This window comes from Echiichthys vipera (assembly GCF_963691815.1).
Source record: "Echiichthys vipera genome assembly, chromosome: 12".
NCBI lineage: Eukaryota > Metazoa > Chordata > Actinopteri > Perciformes > Trachinidae > Echiichthys > Echiichthys vipera.
Window position 1 is genome coordinate 3,915,989 of NC_139837.1, and position 20,515 is coordinate 3,936,503.

General features: G+C 44.3%; 1 protein-coding gene across 1 annotated transcript in view; it reads right to left on the minus strand.

The window, feature by feature from the left end:
* Window positions 1–2,156: 2,156 nt before the first annotated feature.
* Window positions 2,157–20,515, minus strand: part of alk (ALK receptor tyrosine kinase) — a gene marked incomplete at both ends in the record, with an annotated part of 434,353 nt that continues 415,994 nt past the window's right edge. The window contains 10 exons of the mRNA XM_083924532.1: window positions 2,157–3,287; window positions 3,959–4,049; window positions 5,014–5,148; window positions 5,391–5,492; window positions 12,581–12,673; window positions 15,584–15,681; window positions 16,789–16,918; window positions 17,008–17,072; window positions 17,459–17,549; window positions 19,274–19,460. Of these exons, the coding sequence (XP_083780658.1) occupies window positions 2,157–3,287; window positions 3,959–4,049; window positions 5,014–5,148; window positions 5,391–5,492; window positions 12,581–12,673; window positions 15,584–15,681; window positions 16,789–16,918; window positions 17,008–17,072; window positions 17,459–17,549; window positions 19,274–19,460 (2,123 nt within the window). The remainder of the gene's footprint in view (window positions 3,288–3,958; window positions 4,050–5,013; window positions 5,149–5,390; window positions 5,493–12,580; window positions 12,674–15,583; window positions 15,682–16,788; window positions 16,919–17,007; window positions 17,073–17,458; window positions 17,550–19,273; window positions 19,461–20,515) is intronic.

Consider the following 20,515-nt stretch of genomic DNA (forward strand, 5'->3'; position numbering starts at 1 on the left):
AAACATTACTAATGTTAGCAGTTAAGGGGCATTACGCTTAAGCTGCTGTATGTCTTTGGTTGATGTTTGTGTTTTGTTTAAATACATCACTGAATTTTAATGTAATTAATGTGAGTAAACAGTGCTAATTAACTTGGCCGTGCAGTAGACAAACAAATGCAAAAAAAAAGCTATTATATAGTAATTTATTAATTTTGGCGAATGTCTTCTGAAGGGCAATTTACAGCTTTTACCAGAGCCATAGTACAATACTTTATAATTACAACATTTACAGGTGCAGTTCAGTTTGTCTTTTTACATCAAACAATGGAGATGAGCTGAGGGCGGGACACAGAATGAATGCATTTAACACAGGTACCGGAGACAAAGCGAAATACTTTGCGTTGGCCGATGTGCTGATTGACTCGGCCTACGGGAATGCATTGGTCTCCGTCAGTCACTGAGCATCATGACACACACACACACACGGCAGCCTGTCGTGCTTTACAGCAGGAGGACTGACAGGATTGCCAAACACAGACGAGCAAAAGCATCAAAAATTCACCGAAATATCAACACTGCCGCGCTTGTGGGCGCTGTCTGATAGATACGCTGCATGTAACCATCCTGAAACAGAAAAAAAGCAGACTTTGAAACACAGACAAGTGGTAACACACGTGTGTGCAAAGGAGCAGAGCGAGACTCAGTCGGGTCTCAGCTTTCATCCACACGTGGAGCAAAAAGCAGTTCGTATTCAAACTATTTTCACCCGGACTCATTTGTATTCCACAACAGTCGCCCTATAATAGAAAAGATAAAATATGCTAATTTAGAAACGTGGAGTGCTTCGAGATGGCAATTTGAAGGTTAAGATTGATTCAGCAATATCCACAATGTTTCTCTATCCGGATTTTAAGAAAAAAAGGGAAAGAAACTTTTTTTTAAACAAGAAATAAATTGATAAAAGGCGACTGAGAAAACCATAAGAAAAGAAAAGCCTCAACTTGACTGTCTCATAGCACTCTTTCAACAAAAGGGGAGTCGGCGGAGCAGTGATTTCAATAGTACAGAGGACAATGACTTATTCCAAATCTCTTAAGCAATAACAAAAAGTTGAACTCTTAAATGTTGCTGAGGGTGCCTCGTCTTTAACCCCTTATATTCTTCTGTCAAATAATCTCCCCAACCTGCGCCCTTCCACCTGCTCCACCTGCTCCACCTCATCACCATCCAGGATATTTTTGGATCTTCTCCTTTTTCTTCTTACCGTATCACCAAAAACTAACTCCTGCAAAGTCAGTTGATGCGGAATGAATTTGTTTGGATTTAAAGAAAGCATGTTCATGAATAATTCATAGAGCCACTTCCAAATAATAAATAAACAAATGAATAAATAAACAAGCAGGCAAGCAAACATCGAGAAACACATTTTTCCCATTATTTTTTTTTTTGTTGTATAAATGTCTCCGATAATTCCAGTGTCTAATTCTGTGATATTCTTCAAAAAAATAGTCTGAAACGAGTTCTTTAGCGCACTGTTTTCTTTCCAAAACGGTGTGGATGAGGAACGGTGTGAGGGTTCTGCGGTAGAACTGACACACGTGGCTTGCAGCTGTGGACAACGCTGCGGTTCCTACAGTCAAACTGGTCATTAAAGGTTGTGACAGTAAGTCTCGTGTTTGGCAAAATATAGAGATCTGAATCCTGCTAATAGTCCATTTTCGTAGGAGACATCCTCAGCTGTCAGTAAACACATGGAGAATGTGCTCGCTCCTGGTCACTACCAGATGGAAAGCTGTCCCCCTGTGCCATAAACGCTCCATTTCATTCTTACTCAGTAGTGTCACTCAGTCATGATCCCTCCAGTGTTGAAAAAATACATTTTTTTTAAACTCTTAAAACAACAACTCTACATTTTACCTCCCAAAGCTTTTTTTTTTTTAGTTATCTGATGTGCTTTAGCATCCATTTGGGGATTTGAACACACCTCTGGGGTTCTCATGGGAAAAGCCTAATGGACTCATTCAGCTCCGTTTCAGGAAGAAACCAAAATAGTGGAAAGGTAGGGGTGATTTAAAACGGTCTCTGTCCTGACACAGTGTTTCCTCCTGTGTGTGCTGAACACACAGTCTCCAAAGACAGGGCCTGAAAAAAGACCAGCAGTACAGGCCTTGGGGCTAAAGCACGGTGGCGTTGTGGCCCTCCATCCTAGGCAGCCTGGGGTCCTGTACTGTCCCCATGGTGACGAGCAGTGGACGGCTGTCCTCGGACATACCCGACCGACCCAGGGACACTGAGGTGGGAATGGAGGCCCCCCTCTGGTGGGCCGCTGAGGAGGACATGGAGATGCCCTGCTGGGGTGCAGGTGGTGGGGGGTTGGGGTTACCGTGGGCGGCCTCCAGTGGCAGGCCCTGCTCCTGGTAGCCGTAGCCAATGTTCCCGCAGGGGAATCGTCTCAGTCTGTAGAGGGGAACCGGGGGCAAGGCGGCTGAATCCAAAAGCAGAGGTGACTGGGCAGCAGGAGGTGGTGGTGGAGGTAACAGAGGTCTGCAAAGACCCTGCTGCTGCTGCTGCTGCTGATGGTGCAGCAGCTGGAGTTGGTGCTGCTGCTGGAGCTGATGCTGCTGATGCTGGAGCTGATGCTGGAATTGCTTGTGTTGGTGCTGGAGACCCAGCGCCCCTGCCACCTCAGCCACAGTCCGGCCCACATGCTCCTGCCCCTCACCGGGCACCCTGCCGCTGCTCCCTCCTGCTCCCCCCACCCCACCCTGCCTCTGCTGCTGCTGCTGCTGCAGCTGCTGCTGCTTCCTCTGCTGCAGGAACCACGAGCCGTACGTTGGGTTCCAGAGACTGGTGTTTTTCCCGCTGTGGCCCTCCTTCTCAGGCTGATGACCCTGGGTGAACGCCAGGTTGATGTGGCCCCCCTCAGGGCTGGGCTGGGTGGTGACATGAGGTCCCTTGGCAGTGAGTGTAGTGGTGGCCATGGAGGTGACAGTGTTAGTGGTTGTCATGGTGATGGAGGACTGCGAGTGAGGCTGCAGGTGCTGGTGGAGGTATGGCTGGGGCTGGGCCAACGTCTGTGCTTTGACCTCCGATGCTGTGCTAGTCTCCCCAGTGTGCTCCCCACCTCTCCGACTGTCCTCTGTAGGAAAGGACGGGGGCAGCTTCGGAACCTCCCCATCAGGCATCTGGGCATTCACCAGCACGGTTGGAGCTGAGGTGTCGTCAGGTTGCGTGGGGACATGCTCCTCCTCTTCAGGGATGGGTCCATACTCTATAGGCAGGGGCATGGTCACCACATCAGGGTCCTTAAATGGAGAAGACCATCGAGAGGTCAGAGTTGTATTTTCCAGTGTGTCACCAGTATTATCATTCATGTTAGGCTTGAATCAAATCTGCCAGTTCAAAGACTTTCTATGACTTATTTGACATACTTTTACCTTTTTTTACAACATACTATACTAAGCCTTTTTATGACATACTATGACTTTTTATGACATACTATGACTTTTTATGACATACTATGCCTTTTTATGACATACTATGACTTTTTATGACATGCTATACTATGACTTTTTATGACATGCTATACTATGCCTTTTATGACATACTATGACTTTTTATGACATGCTATACTATGACTTTTTATGACATACTATACTATGACTTTTTATGACATGCTATACTATGACTTTTTATGACATACTATGACTTTTTATGACATACTATGCCTTTTTATGACATACTATGACTTTTTATGACATGCTATACTATGACTTTTTATGCCATACTATACTATGCCTTTTATGACATATTATATTATGACTTTGTTTTACAACATACTATATTATGACTTTTTACAACATACAATGCTATGACTTTTTATGACATACTATACTATGACTTTTTACAACAGACTATATTATCGCTCAGCCCTAATTCAGGTTTCCATGGCAACACAATCCCACAGCGTAGTTACCTGTAAGCAGTAGTCAATTCTCTCCAGGATGGTTGAGAAGTTGGGCCTGTCTTCGGGCTGATGCTGCCAACTCTGAGTCATTATACGGTACCTAAAGACACACATGAATGGAAGAGACATGCAAGATGAGAATACTGAATGAGAACATTTCCTCCCACTCCATGCAGAGAAAACAGAGGCTGACCGGCACCATGTCCCTTGCTGATTTAACAAACACCGGACTGATGTCTTTTGACAAAACAATCTTAATAGCCGTCCCCCACCAGTTGTGTTAAATGGGGGATACAGCGGAGAGAACAGCGAAGTAAAATCCTGAGATATGCTGAGATCATTCCCACTGCAGCTGCTGCTTTCAGTAATCAGTTGTCCTGTTGTGAGGCTACTTCACTTGAAATGAATAGGACACCGCGGGGCTTTGTTTATTTATCTTTTCAAAGAAAGAAATACGCATAAAAAGATCATGCATGGGAGGCTGCAAAATGATATGAGGAGTAATCTGCAAATCTGCGGCCAAAAGGTGCGATGGAAAAAAAGCTGTGAAATCACACAGGGGCCAAAGTGTGACTCCAATGTTATTCTGAGAGAAGAGAGAGGAAAATGTGTGTGTGCGCATCTGCCCTTGTGTGTTATATAATAGAGTTGGCATGAGAGGCGGTATCTGGAAAGTGAGTGAAAAAAACAGTGTGATATGGAAATGGTTTTAAGGCTCTCTATCAGCTACCCTTGACTTCTTCCAAATTGGGAGGCAAACATGAAAGAGAAGTGTTACCGTGGTTCACATACTGAATGAACCGAGAGCCATCCACCGTAACATTTTCTGAAGCCTTCTAGGTCACAACTCGTTCACGTGTCAATATCAGCAAAGCATCGGAGCCTTTAATGCCTCGTGTTTGTTTTTTTATGCTGCCTGTGTGTATACTATATATATGCATCATGTGCAACTGAGCATCCTTCTGTTTATGTTACAGTGAAGCTTAATTAGACCGCATGGGATCACTTCATCCCTGTAGAAGCATGCGAATGCATTCGGCATCCGCGTGTGGATCTGTACTTACACTGGCCCAGGGCAGTTTTTAGGTGGGTCCATTCTTCCGCCGTTGGTTACAAACTCCAGCACTTCCTGGTTACTGCGGCTCGGATACGGCATGTAGCCCAAAGAGAAGATCTCCCACAGCAGAACCCCAAATGACCTGCAGATGATGAGTTACATGGAGAGAAAGACGGAGTCCAGTCATAAATTAGAAGGATGAGAGCTGAGGACAAGTATGAGATAAAGGCAAGATAAGGAGTTCAAGACAAAGGCGTTGAAGGACAAAAGGAAGGAAGAGGACAAAGAGAGAAAGGGGGCACGTTTCTCTCACTCAGCAGGTGTGAGTGAGACATTTACAGCAGGAGGTGAAGTCCCAGTGTCTTCACTGAGGCCTATTCTCACCACGTGTCTGTCTTCGATGTGAAGATGCCCTCCATGAAGGCTTCAGGTGGCATCCACTTCACTGGCAGCATGGCACGCCCACCCTTCCTGTAATAGCTTGCCCTGCACACACAGACACACAGACACATACACACACACACACACACACACGCACACACGCACAGACGCACATGCACACGCACGCGCACGCGCACACACACACACACACACACACATTTACTTAAGTACAAATTCATTGTATTTTACGTGCGTATTTCCTTTTTATGCTCCTTTAGACTTATTGTATGTTTTACTGCTTTCACTGTTGTCTGAGAGCTTTAGTTCCTTTGCAGATTACTTTTTCATGCTCTTGCTGTCCGGTGAAAACAACGTATTTCCATGGATTTTGAGTTTTGAACTGAAAGATAAAGTGTTCCTTTAGGTGTTGAGAAAATGCTGCAGCTAAATAAAGTCTTTAGAAACACAGGACAGACATGTTACAAACACGATTATTTTACAGAATATGATGCATTGCTGTAGATTAAACCCCCCAACAGTATTTAAAGGTGTTAAAATGAGCACAGCAGTCAAATGCAACACGCAGGAATATTCATCTAGAAACATCATATTTAATAAGAAAACACTGGAACATCAAACTTTTACTTTTCATATTATAACTACATGTTGCTGATAATACTTAAATCCTGTTGAATACGGGACTTTTACCTGTAGTGGTGTATTTCCATATTCACTAATCCGTACTTTTATTCAAGTAAAGGATCTGAATTCTTCCTCCGCTACAGGTAAAGCGCTTAATGTCTCACCATGTGGCTTGATAATAGTACTATAGCTGTTGCTCGCTAATGATGAAAAAGGGAACATTTTTAAAATGAAAACCAGCATCTATAGTGTGCAGCACCATCACCATGGCAACACCACTGCCCTCAAAAGAAGAAGGTAAAAAAAAAAACTAACTTCCAGCGATTAATTCAGGGTTTGTCAGTGGCTGTATCAGCGGTCTGATCCAATCGCATTAGCAGCTTCCTAACACGATGGCGTGAGAGACCCTCTAAGAACTCTTTATCTTGCACGGAGGGAAAAGGGAGATTTTTCCCCTGGAGGAGCCCCGTCTGAGCCATTTTTAAGGCTGTCTTGCGCTCGGCGTTAGTCGAGAAATTATCTGATGTGTGCTCTATCTGATTGCTGGTGCTGATGGAGGTCACAGCCCGGTTCAGCTGCCCTGCTCGAGGCGCGCAGCGAGAACAGACATCAACTGGGTGCTGCTGCACTCCCCATCCATCAAGACGTCCACACAGAGAAAATGGACACGCATCAAGATCTGAATAAAGTGGTGTGTTTGGCTGAGGGAATGCATCATTTGGCATTGTTTGCCACCGCGAGGGAGTAAATGTGTTTGCCCCAAGTGATTCAGTCATTAAAGCAGCTGTTGTAAATATGTGAGGTGCTTCACAATAAATATAACCGCAACAGCCTACAGACAGGTTTGTGAATGGAAGGTTGCCAGTTCAAATCCCTGGGCCTTTTAGGGGAAGTAAAGGAGGAGCAATAACTTCGGAGTAAGTGAAGCACCGACTGCTCTGCCGGAGCTGCACATGGCTGCACAGGACAGGGCTGTAATTACAGGGGGCAGCTCCCAGGTGTGAATGTGAAGTAGGATGAGAAAAGAGCTTTGTGCTCAGTTAGCTGGACTAAAAACCAAACAAAAAAGGAAAACAATAAAAAAACAGGATGGTAAATAATAAAACAGCTTAGATAAAATTTCAATTCAATATTCAAAATATGGGAGAACAAGCACAAAGCACAAACACAAAAAACGATGGTGGTTTTGGCAGCTTGAGCTCCTTCGATTAGGCATCCAAAGCCAACGGGTCGGGGCTGCACGGCCCATCACACTTTAGCTCGTCTTTACAGTTGTTTAGGAGGATTTCAGGCTGATTTCAAGCTGTGCTCTTGCTCCACCAGGGGCTAAACAATGACTGAACTACTGTTAAAAGCCAGAGCTGTGCGTGCCTCCCCAGTAATTTGTTAAAATGGGATATAATATGCAACTAGTGCCAGGAGGCTATACGAGCCTCAGCCTCTTAACTGAACCAGGTGAGGCTGGTCAACATCATTCAAATCATCATCATTAAAGACAAAAAAAGAAGAAGCTTTATTTAGTTTGTTTCTGGCATGAACCCGCTATTTGTTGTGATATTTACCATAAAGGAAATCCAGGGTTGAAGATGAAAAGAATGAGAAACAAGTGGATTTTCCACAGTTTCGCCTCAAGTCAAAAATCAAGAGCCAGCTCCGATCGTTCGGTCATAGCTGCAGCTGCGTGTCTTCAGGGGAGCGGTAAATAGAGACGAATATAGATGATGTGCTGTCAGATAATATGGCTGAAAGGGAAATATATACTTAGCAAACTATTGGCGTAAGAAGTTAGCCTTGAAGAAAATTACACAATCAATGAAGCGAAAAAAAACCATCACTGGTTGAGTGTGTTTGTTTGACAGCTTAGCCGAGATCCACCGCAGGGCAGTCTCGCAGAGTCCCCTTCCCCCTTCAATCTATCACTTTGAGTTACACCATCAATTCAGTGAAGGGTTCGATACAACCTCCGTTTTTAGGCCTATAGTTACAGGATCGAATCCAACCACCCTCTTCTCTACAGTTACTCTCTAATTTCATAAGTGTTTCTGTCTGTGAGCGAAGTGAAGATGTGATTCGGCCAAACAGCGGCGGCAGTGGATCCTGCTTTCGTTGCCATGAAAAAGGTTGATAGATTTTCAGCCACCGCCTTTCTCTGACCTCCGCAAGCGAAACACACCTTGTCACAAAAAAGACGACACATGAAACTACTTTTTTGTGCATTCTTATTCAATCTGTTATCCAGCTATTAAAAAATACTGGAATATTCTGACAAGATTGAAGGATGGTAAAGCGTAGAGCGTAAGACTGATAATCCCCCCTATCATTGGATCAACCGTCATTTTTTTTGCAGCATGAGGTTCTATGGACATATTTATTACTACTGCTAACACCATCAACAGACTGAAAGCTAAGCTGCAGATTAGGAAGGCTTAAATACAGTCCCCGGAAATCTACACCCCAAACGGAGGTGTTTTGTATGTGTGTGTGTTTTTTTTTTTGCAGAAGGGAAGCTGGAGGCTAGAGAAGCGTTAGACTCAAAGGGGAACAGTCATAAACAAAGGCGTCGAGCAGAATGGAGAGTAAGATAGAAGAACATGCACCTGAGGACACAATGAGGAGTCTAATACTTGTGTCTGTTCATTCGGTTGAATGTCTTTGTTCTGCCTTTACTGCGCGTGTGTGTGTGTGTGTGTGTGTGTGTGTGTTCACCAGGCTGAAATTAATAAATACCTGAAGTCATGCTACACAATAGTTCCTGCGAGAATATGGTCATCTAAGGCAAAACACCCATTCTTTTTCCTGACAGCGCGTTGGATTTCTCTCCACGGCGGCGGCTGTTTACCTCAGGATGATTACTGACTGGCAGCTTTTGTTTACCCAGCTTTTTATTCGCCACTGCACCACCGGTGTGCAAGCATGCATGAGAGAGGCAAGTCCATGGAATACCGCATGCAAGTACGCCTCTGGCTCTGCTCCCAGAATATAAAAAGCTGACATTAAGCCTCGTCCCGGTCCCTCACTGTGACACCCGTCCCCTGTGACAGCCTCAAAAGGACTCCCGTGTCTCTTGTCACATTGCAGGAGGGCCACATCATGAAACAGCAAAAAAGAACACACCGACGGCACAGCGCGCTAAACAACCATCCCTCCCTCTCGAAAATAATAACAGTGATGATAAAAAGATAATAAAAAAAAACTCCCGGCACCACGGCTCCGGGCTGAGAGATAAAAACAACATCACATCGAGGCACCTGAGAAACTGACATCAGCAATTAAATCAAGCGCTCCTAATGCAGCTCCCCCGGGGGTATTGTGCAACAGTCTTTTTTCCGGATGCTCTGAGAGCGACTCTGCTCTCGTGTGACTTTTCCATCGGATGAATCGAAATCGCTGCTGATGTTGCTGAACGCTGTGACATATTTACCCTACTCTAATTTCTTACCAGATGAAAGGCTTGGGAGATTTCCCAGCTGGATTGCGCATTCATTTAAATGTTGTCACGTGAAATTGTGGTTTCTATATTAAAAAAGTTCAAGCTAAGACTAATGAGACGCCATCGGGGCTGCAAGATGAGCTGATGCAGATTAAAAGGAGGCATCAGTGTGACAGTGTGATGGAGAATAAAATCACTTTCGCAGCTGTGATTCAACATTAGCCGGTTTTAAAGTCTTCATGATAAGTGCCACAGTCTTTATCCAGTCTTTTTACAATCACGCGCAAAGAAAAACCTCTTTAAGTACAGAGATGGGACGCCACGGAAATTTGATTTCTCTCGTATGCATTGAATGTCAAATGTCCATACAGTTCAAAAGAACTCACACAAAAGTGCACACAGCGTGCTCATGTGTATCAGGCCAGCCAGTTGTCCTTATACCAAATGATACTAAATGGAATAAGGAGGAAAAAGCTCTCATGTTCTCTCTGTCACTTGTCTGCCAGCTTTCTCTAGACCATGTTTACTCGCTGTTGTTTAGGGAAACATGCTCTTGCATTTTGATTTTTCAGAGAAGAATTTCACATACCCAGAACTTCACACTCATAACTACTGCGGTTAGTCCTAGGGCGCACTCACACTGTCCATCCATACCGAGCCCCGTGCTTTAGGGTACTTGTCCCCCCCTACCTGTCCCTCCGCGGGCCAGGCCCATTTTTACTCACACTACCTGGGCCTCGCACGAATGCTTCTTGTAACACGTCACAAGCATTGATTGATGTCATCGTGATCTGCGCTTTATTTACAAATCTTTCACAAAGTTTTTGTGCGTCTTGTCGACTGTTTTTGAATCTTTTCATCAACCAAATCTGCAGTAAACACTCCACCTCCGCATCACACCAACGTGAACCTTTCGCCGCCATTGTTTTTAAATGTCCGCGCATGGTCCCTCCTTCTTTTTTTCTATGTCCCAACAGGCGCACATAAAATGACGTCAGAACTGCCGTAGGCATTGTGCTCTTACACGTGCCCAAGCTCCTGCTCGTACATGTGCAAACGTGCTTCACAAAAGCCCACCTCTCCCAAACAAGCCATGATCGGTGCCTAGGCGCGGTACGGTTGCACTCACACTGGTCAAACGAACTACACTTTAGCCGTGAGACATACCTGGACACTGTACGGATGGACAGTGTGAGTGCGCCCTTAAGCCCTTTTCACACATGCACTGTAAACCTGAAATGATCTAGTCATTACCTGGCGGAGCTGTATGGGAGAACGGCAAGCAGATGTCTGAATCTATTGTACCGGACATTAATCAGAGGTTACCCTGCCAGCACTTTACTACAAAGTCTGTGTAATGTCCGATGTGTGACTAGAGCAGCTCATTGTCTCATTGTAGAGTTCACGGTGAGCTGTTGGACGTGTTGATGACCGTTCTGGTGGGTGAAGAAGAAGGGTGATTCAAAAAAAGACACCATGGAAAGACTGTCAAACTGGACAGACGACATTCGGAAACGCCAAAAATCCTCAGACAAACTCAAGGAGCGGCAAGCGACATGGTTGTTTATGTTCAAATTATGACTTGGACTGGACTTGTACTTGTATAGCGCCTTTCTAGTCTTCTGACTGCTCAAGGTGCTTTTACACTACGTGTCACATTCATCCATTCACACAGACATTCATACACTGCTGGCTGATGGCGTCTAATCTAACCTAATACTTCAAACTGCATCCTAACAACACTTCAACCTCGATTGGAGGACGGCATGCTCTACCTCGGAGCCACAGCTGCCGTATCTGCAGTGTGACTACATGTCCCTCTGTATACTCTACCTCGGCGTCAACCCTCGCCTGAAGCAAACAGCGTATTTACAGTCAGTCAGAATGCATCTGACACGTGTGAAAGGGAAACTTCGGATAAAGTCCAGACATGATTCGGTGAAAATTGTCCAGACTTATTATGTGAAAGTTTGCTTTGCTGCTGAGAAAACAGCAGCAATAGTTATTTGTTCAAACGCCTTAAGACAACCTGTGTTGATGTTCAGTGTCACAGGAGGAAATGTGAGGGGAGAGGTGTGATAAAAATGTGACTGTTAGGGCGCAATCACATTGTCCATCCGTAACATGCCCAAACAGGTTTCACAGGTAAAGTCTAGTTGTGTGTGTGAGTGCAAGCTGCGGCACGCTTGCTGGATCGTTCGGGAGAGGTGGGCTTTTGTAAAGCTGGTTTACGTGTACGAGCATGAGCACGAGGCCTAGGTCATTTAATGTGCGCCTGTTGGGACATAGAAAAAAGAAGGAGGGACCATGCGCGGTCATTTAAAACAATGGCGGCGAAAGGTTCACGTTGGTGTGATGCGGAGGTGGAGTGTTTACTGCAGATTTGGTCGATGAAAAGATTCAAAAACAGTCGACAAGACGCACAAAAACTCTGAGGTCTACGGAAAGATCTGGAAACAAAGTGACGCATCGCGATGACGTCAATCAATGTGTGTGACGTGTTACGGCGTGATGACGTATAGGCAGCAAGAAACATCCTCCGAGGCCCAGGTAGTGTGAGTACAAACGGGCCTGGGCCGCGGGGGGAGAGGGAGGGGGGGACAAGTACCCTAAAGCACGGGGCGCGGTATGGATGGACAGTGTGAGTGCGCCCTTACTGGAGACCGGGGATTCCCTTCAATCTCACACAAGTGATCACTCATTCTTGTGTTCACAGACTTTAACTTTAAAATAGCAAGATTAGATAATACCTGTATGTGCAACGGTGCGTTTACTCGAAGAAATCTTCCTTAGTGCAGCAGTGAGGCTCATAAGGTGTTGAGCTCTCTCCACAACACAATCAGGATAATATCAATCAGTAAATGTTGAATTAAAGTGATGTTATTCTAATGTATACCTTTAATAATATGTTACAACTGGCATCATTCAGCCCAGCCTTGGGATAACTCAATAGATCTGGTGGCTGGTGCATTTTTTTCCCGAAATGTTTTTCAAAGCTGCCTACTCTTTATTTCTGTTTGCTGTGAGTTGCTTGGTCTCAACCTTCTTTAGACATTACTGGACTCCGACTAGACTCAAATCCCACTGAACCTGGTCTCGATTTTCGGTCACTCAATTGTACCTGTAAATGTCTCGAGCCATCCCAAAATCTCCAATCTTGGCGACGCGACCCGATCCTTTGCAGGTCAGTAAGCAATTCCGAGCTGCAATGTCCCTGAGAAGATGAGAAAAAAACACACATACAGACTGTCAGGTCCCCGCTTGAATTGATACGGATTGGTCAGTTTATTCGAACACAATAACACGCTGCCGCTGTAAATCTGAATCATGTGATTTATGTGAGTTAATACACGGGGTACACTGGAGAGCAGAAGCACACTATCCTATTTTTCTCAGGACATTGACTTGTTTTTAAGGCATAACTCAGCCACAGTCATCGAAATGCCTTGTTACTGTACGATGGTTAACACCTAAGACCTCAGAAACGTATTTGGGTGTGTAATCTCAGGAATCCCTAGGACACTGTGTATAAGAGTTAGACATACCTAAAATTGGCTTGCACAAAACTTTGCTCATGTGTTGTCTCTGCCCTAGTTCCATTTGCATGCATAAGAGCTGCATGTATGAAACCCCTACAGACCCCTGTGGGATCTGAAGTTCAGTGTAACTACTAAGTTGCCCCGGGCAATCTGGTAGAGTGTATAGTTTCCTACAGTGCCTTTATAGCTCTGCCCACATGGTGCATCCAGAAAAAAAAAAGATTGAAATGTTTCACTGTTTTTGCAGGCGGAGCGGGTTAGAAAAAAAGTTCATAAAATTCATATTTGCACAGTGCGGGGTTTGGTTATTCTTTGAGGAAAATACACCAGTTCACACAGTATGCTCTGCTCCATCTGGGGAAATGAAAAGAGAGCCTGCGTGTTGTATTCTGCTCCCCGGGCGTCTGACTTCCTTAACATCTTAAGAAGTGACACAGTCAGCGCACAGCTCCTCATCACACAGGAGTCAAGTGTGCACTCGGACAATAAATACACATGATTTAACATAAAAATAACATCATGAGACAGGGCAGTGCTGGAAAAAACTCGCAGTGATACGAAGCACAGCACCCGGCATGCTGTGTGAGAGAAGACACGTTGTTTTGATGTTAAGCCTCCACACTCTGATGATCTTGAATGTGAAATGACATAATGAGGATAAAATATTAGTTCAGACTGATTTAAAGTGAGGGCTTTTTTAAGGAACGGGGACTACGCTATGCATGGTCGCCCCACTTTAATGTGCCAGAGTTGTTTGGAGCTATTCGACTTATAATACTGCAAGTTTGATATTAAATCATTTAGTGTGAAACAAAAACAACACTGTGTCTGGGGCATCCATTTGCTCCTTAGTTTTAAGTCCAATTTAGAGCCAAGCAGTTAAGCGAGTGTCTGTAAACTGAGCTCTCAAACTAATTTTCCTATTCAAGAAAAAGCAGTGAATGAATCAATCCATTTAGGGGCATCGAGGGAAACTGAGTCATTTCTATCGTAGCAAGACTACAATCGGCATATGGGTGTGAGTGTGAAAACACACACACGGGGACACGCACAAGCACTTAAACAAGTCCCTTACTCATGAAGTGCTGTAGCTAAATCTCAGTAGTCCTTGTTTAATGGCTTGGAAGAATTCATGCAAATGATTTGCTTCTGCTTTTAGGCAAGGACGAACCCCGAAATGCTGCAGTATCTGTCACATACTAGCCTAGGGCTTAAGGGAAGGACACAGAGCTATCGCACGTGCAGCACAGTGACGTGAGAGCAGGCTGTTATTAAAACAATGTTAACTGGGCTTCATACTGGGGGCCTTATTTATAGCACATTTTAGCTGCGGCTTAAAGACCCATTTCACTGCAGCACTTAAAGAACAATCTCTATTATTAGTGTGTTTTACCACCTGATGTTGAATTAAACCACCCGACTCTCCTCGGCACAGTGCTACTTTTCAGGTGGCTAGAGTTTCCAATTTGAGTACCAAGCCCGCTGTAAAATGAAGTTGACGTAAGAGAAACATTACACGATCCACTAGCCAAACAAAACAGATGAATACCACCACTGAGAGGAGCACAGAAACACACAAAACCCTGTTAGCTTCTTCTCAGACAGCATTTAAGCTGTGATTTAACCTGCAGGAGCTCATCATCTGACCCTGTAATCCCTGAGAAAAAGCTGCATTTTCAGAGAAGCGTCTACTCCTCCATCACTGTACCTCATTCACCTGCCCTTTACTCAACCCCGAGTAAACACACCTCCATAAAAATTGAAATTAGCCCCAAGGACAGTGTTAGGAGGAATTTTAATACAGGCTCGAAGGCAGAAAAACCGGCTGCAGAGAAGCTCACGAGCCTCCGGAGAAAGTCAGCCATTAGATGGATTGATGGGGCTTTACTGTGCCACGTTGGGGCAAACAAGGTTTAATAGGCCTCGTTTGTCATTGGCCAATTCCTAGGAAGTCAAAGCGAGACATGAAGGAAGAGGGACGCGCTCTAATTGTCTTGATGTGATTATGGGAGAAACTCTGACCTTTTCACTTTTTGACATGTATTTGACTTTCCTCGCTGACGTCCATTAAGAAGATCTTTGAAAGACGGGTTCAGGAGAAGGACTTTAAATGTCTTTATTCACATACTGCGGTTCACCAAGCGCAGTGAATATGGATACAGAAGGAGAATTGTGCCTTGGATACAGACCGTAAAAAGGCAAGCCGGCTACCCCATCTGGCTGCTCTGAAGCTAAACCCATCACTTGTCCTTCCTGCTATCACACGAAAGGCAAAAGGCATGCAAAGTCCATATGTTACGCTTGGACGGATGCGGTCAGCTAATAATTCTGAGTACAAGTCAGCAAATGAATGTGGACTGTTTGTTTCCCTTCCCACATTTGCACTACATATGGATATGCATGCCCATATGTGCGGTATATTGTTTGTTTACTCTCTTTGTCTCACTAATCGGTTTAGGTAGGAGGAATATAGGGCAGCGGAGAACAATACATTCTTTCATAGTAATGTGCTGTATTTGTTTATGCCAACACACTGTTGGTTTTGCATATTCATATGCAAAATGTGTGGTCATCTGCTGAAGTACCTGTGGATAAACTGGTTCTCCTCCAGATACTGGCAGCCCTTAGCGATGTCTCTGGCTACGTTGAGGAGGTCCACCATGGTCAGGCTGGACGGGTGCTCCTGATCAAACAGACATGAGACGGATTAGAGCAATATTGGTGAATACATCAGAGGCAGATTTGGAAAAGAACGGCGGTAGTACACATTGTGGTTGTAATGAAAACAGGAGCACATGTTGAAATCTGACAGATCTAATCTGGATCACCCCAAAATCAAAAACACACCACCTCTTACCTGTAGTGCTGTTTATCAGTCTAAATGGTTTTGGCAGAAGTTTCCCAGTGTTGGAGTCATCGCCATAGAGATGTCTGCTTTATCTCCAGTATAATGGAACTAGATGGCACTCAGCTTGTGGAGTTCAAAGCACCAAAACATACATCTGAAAAACCCAACAGCAAGGTCTCTTTCCAGAAACCAAGATAATCCACAGACCTGTCGTGAGCAATTTCATCACGGAACTTTTCGCACAAACATCTCTACAGCGATATCTTCAACACAACACAACAACTTGGCAACTCACACCAACACTATCTAGATTGAGGAATATGAGAAATATGCATTTTTGGTTCAGGGGTGAACTGTCCTAGCCACGCCAGACCATCCTGATCTTGCACGCTCCATTGTATTTTACTCGCAGATCAGTATCGTAACGTGCGGCGGAGAAAATTTGGTTAGCCAAGCGACCGAACCAATCAGCGTTGGTTTTGAGGGAGATAGAAGTGTGACGCAACGAGAAGCGACTGTTCGGTGTAAACAACATGGCGGCTTCCATGGATGAGATGAGTGCAGCTATCGAGCAAAGCGCTCGCTAACGCTTTTTTGCCTTGGATCCTTTTGTTGGAATATGGACCGGGCACCTGAAATTGTGCCTTTTTTCCGTGAATTTGCGTTACACAAACGGCAAATATCCTTTACCGACATGTTATTTACTTTCTGAGCTTTGCCTCGATGCTGTAAGCACGTGATACACTTTGTTGATCTGATTGGTTGACGTGGCCCATTTATTGGTGATAGACACAAAAGATCTCCAAACGAGAGTTCCCAGAAGGATATGCAGAGCAAATGAGATTAAATCCATTTGGTGGAGTCGGGTAAGAACTGTGGTTCTGAGGTGGTAAAAAACAAAACAAAATCAATAACAATGTGCACTTGAGCGTGAAGTCTCACCAGCCGGGGTCTGGTCTCCCTCAGGAAAGACTTGAGGTCTCCTCCGGCCATCAGCTCCAGCAGGATGAACCTGGGCATGGCCTGCAGACTGACTCCTATACAACGCACAATGTTCTGGTGGCTGAACTTGCTGCAGGGACATAAACGCAGCAGAGAAACGTGCATCAGAAATGTCTTTGTTGGCTTAGTTTGAGAGAGAATAGTCTGAGTGGCTCTTACCTGATGATGAGAGCCTCCATGAGGAAGTCCAGTTCGTCTTGCTCAGAGCAAACCTCAGGGAGGGTCTGTTATAAATACAAACCAAACCTTCAGTGCAATGAATGGTTAACAGTTTGATATGTATGGAGAGCCTGATGTGTTTGTCCATGGTGCTTAGCAGAATCAGAATCAGGATCAGAAATACTTTAATAATCCCCGGGGGAAATAATTATCTTACAAAACTCCAGATATACAAACAACAAATATTATACAGACTCAACATATAAGGCAGTGAGAGAAAGACGATCCAGTATTTGTGTTGTCAAGCCCTTTAACTGCAAAATATAACTTGTGAGTTCCTAACCTCAGAAAAAGTTTTCTTAGTTCAAACGTGGATGGTGTGAAATTAGCGGGCCCCCGCGGATCTGATTTGATTTAATCAAAGTGTGACAAAAACACTGGGGGAGCTCACCTTTACTGCCACTTGCAGCGGACTCGGTTCACCTGGTATCCCCACTGCCAGCCCTTCATAGACTTCACCGAAAGCACCATGACCCAGACCCCTGGAGACACACAAAGACATGTATTATTTAAAATCACATTTATATTTTAGACATTAAACTTTCACACAGGGGGACGGACAAGAGCGGAGATTGGAAGACATTAGAAGCAGCCGGCGGTAAGACATGTCCATGATATACCTGTGTCCAAGCAATGATCACATATGGAGCTAAGTGCCATAAAGAAACGAGATGCTATGTTTTGGAAATTAATGGTCCAGCGGCTTTTCGGCTTCAACATCAAAGTGCTGAACTTTGACACCGCATTATACTTTTGACCATCCTCTCTGCAGCCATTTCACTTGATTTATAACTTTAATAAATCCAGACGGCTGGAAAATATTCAGGGGTCCCCAAGAAAAAATAATTAATCACAAAGATTAAGAAGCAGCTGGTGAATCTTAACACACGAACGATACATTAAAAATTGAATAGAGCCCAGGGAAAAATCATTTCCCGGCCGCTTGATCGTGCGGCGGCGGTCCAATACACTGTGAGAATTCACACATTTTAATATTTCAGACTTTATTTAAACTGCTACTTCTCACACCATGCCGCATTTATGAGTCCAGCCTATTTAAAGTGTGAACAGGCAACTTTTCAACATTACTCTATAGCCATTACATCGTGCAACCTCATTGACCTCATTAAATACTTTGTGCGAGTGGATTTTCATTACAGTTACAATGAACTGCTCCGTTTGTCATTTTATCCAGATACTGTTATGGAGAGAGGTGTATTCATCTTTGTTCACAGTGGTCCTTGTTAATGATGAGATCATAATGCTCCGAGTAACAAGAATGTTGCTTGTAGACCAGAGGTGTCAAACTCAGGCCCATGGGCCAAATCTGGCCCGCGGTGTAATTATACTTGGCCCGCAAGATCATATCAAAGTTCTGTGAGAGCTGGCCTGTGAGTATAAAGCACATACATGTCTACTTTTCTGTTAGCAAACATGAGCATCCATGGTACCAGTCTCTGCAGACACACTCAACCCACCCCTCCCCAAAAACGACCCAAAGAAAGATGGAGGACAGAAGCTTTCAGCAGCGGTGGGAGGCAGATGATCTGTGTCTGAAAGTAAAGATGACAAAACAACCAAAAACAGATGAAAACACCACAAAAAGATGACAAAACGACTCAAAACAGACACAAAACACCACAGAAATGTGACAAAACGACTAAAAACAGACGCAAAACATCGCAAAAAGATGAATAAACGACTAAAAACAGATGAAAACACCACAGAACGTGACAAAACGACTCAAAACAGATGAAAACACCACAAAAAGATGAAAAAACGACTAAAATCAGATGAAAACACCACAGAACGTGACAAAACGACTCAAAACAGATGAAAACACCACAAAAAGATGAAAAAACGACTAAAATCAGATGAAAACACCACAAAAACGACCCAAAGAAAGATGGAGGACAGGAGCTTTCAGCAGATGATCTGTGTGTGAAGGTAAAGAGCTGTTTGTCACTGTGGCTGTAACCAAAGAATCAAACAGAAGAAACACCACGACAAGAACAAGGACCTGCACTGGAAAGGTTCAACGTTACACATCTGGAGAGAAGGAACACATGCAAATCTGCAGGTTTTTTTTTTTTTTTTTAGTAAATATTGAGTTTGGCCCACAACTTTGTCCCAGTTTTTAAATTTGGCCCACCGTGAATTGGAGTTTGACACCGCTGTTGTAGACCTTTAATCTTGGCTCTTTTACCTGGTGAGGGAGATATTACGCCGCGGTACTTCCTTCAGGTCGTTGACCGATGCCGTCTTGCCGGCGAAGCAGTAGTTGGGGTTGTAGTCGGTCATGATGGTGGATGCCCGCAGCTTACTGAGCTTGCAGTCTGGACTCTGTAGCTCCAGCTGAATGGACTGCAGCTCTGTGTGTTTACGCCTGTACACTGGAGAGATGAAAACAAAACAGTTGCATTCCACTACTGAGATATTCGCAAATTTCGAAAAGCACCTTGAACCGGCTTCTTGTCGGAAATGATTGCTGGCAGCCAAAGCGCACTAACTGGAAAGCTCTTAAAGTTACTATTTCTCGAAACATCTTTTGTTTGTTCAACAGAATATTTTATAAAAAAAACAAAAAAAAAATTCCTTTGTGTGAAATATTGATTCTGCTCTATCTGATGCCAGATTAGTCTTTCTAAAATGTTCAGACGATATTCTGACGGTTCAGCATTGGGGCGGCTAGTGGTACAGTTGTTAGAGTGGTCGCCCCATGTAAAGAGGCTGAAGCTGCGGGTTCGACTCCAACTGGGGGCCTTTTCGGCATTGCTACCTCTCTCTCACCCCATTTCCTGTCTGTCCTCTTTAATAAAGGCTTGAAAAACAGCCCAAAAAATAATAATCTGTATAAATGTTTTGTAGATGTACACACACACACACACACACACACACAAACACACACACACACACACACACAATCACATGCAAAACTGACACCTCCTTCCTTCAGATTTCAAAACAAATATGTAGAACACCCTACTGTATGAAGACATTGCTTTTTCTCATAGTCTCTCTCTCTTTCTCTCTCTCTCACACACTCACACACACACACACACACACACACACACACACACACACACACACACACACACACACACACACACACACACACACACACACACACACACACACACACACACACACACACACACACACACACACACACACACACACACACACACACACACTTTATAGTGCTGGAGGCCTCCACCTGAGCTGGGAACACATTAGTGGCAGGGAGAATTGTTTATGAGTGTATGCTTATGTGTGTGTAGGGGAGTTATTTATTTACCAAGTGCTTTCTAATGTACGAGTGCTGTCAGCCGCAAGCTAAGCATCCATCCATCATTAGCGCATTTCATTCATCACAGAGGTAGACCCACACTTCCTCAGCTCCTACCTTGTCTACTGATGTGTGTGCAAGGGTGTAGCTGGGAGTCTG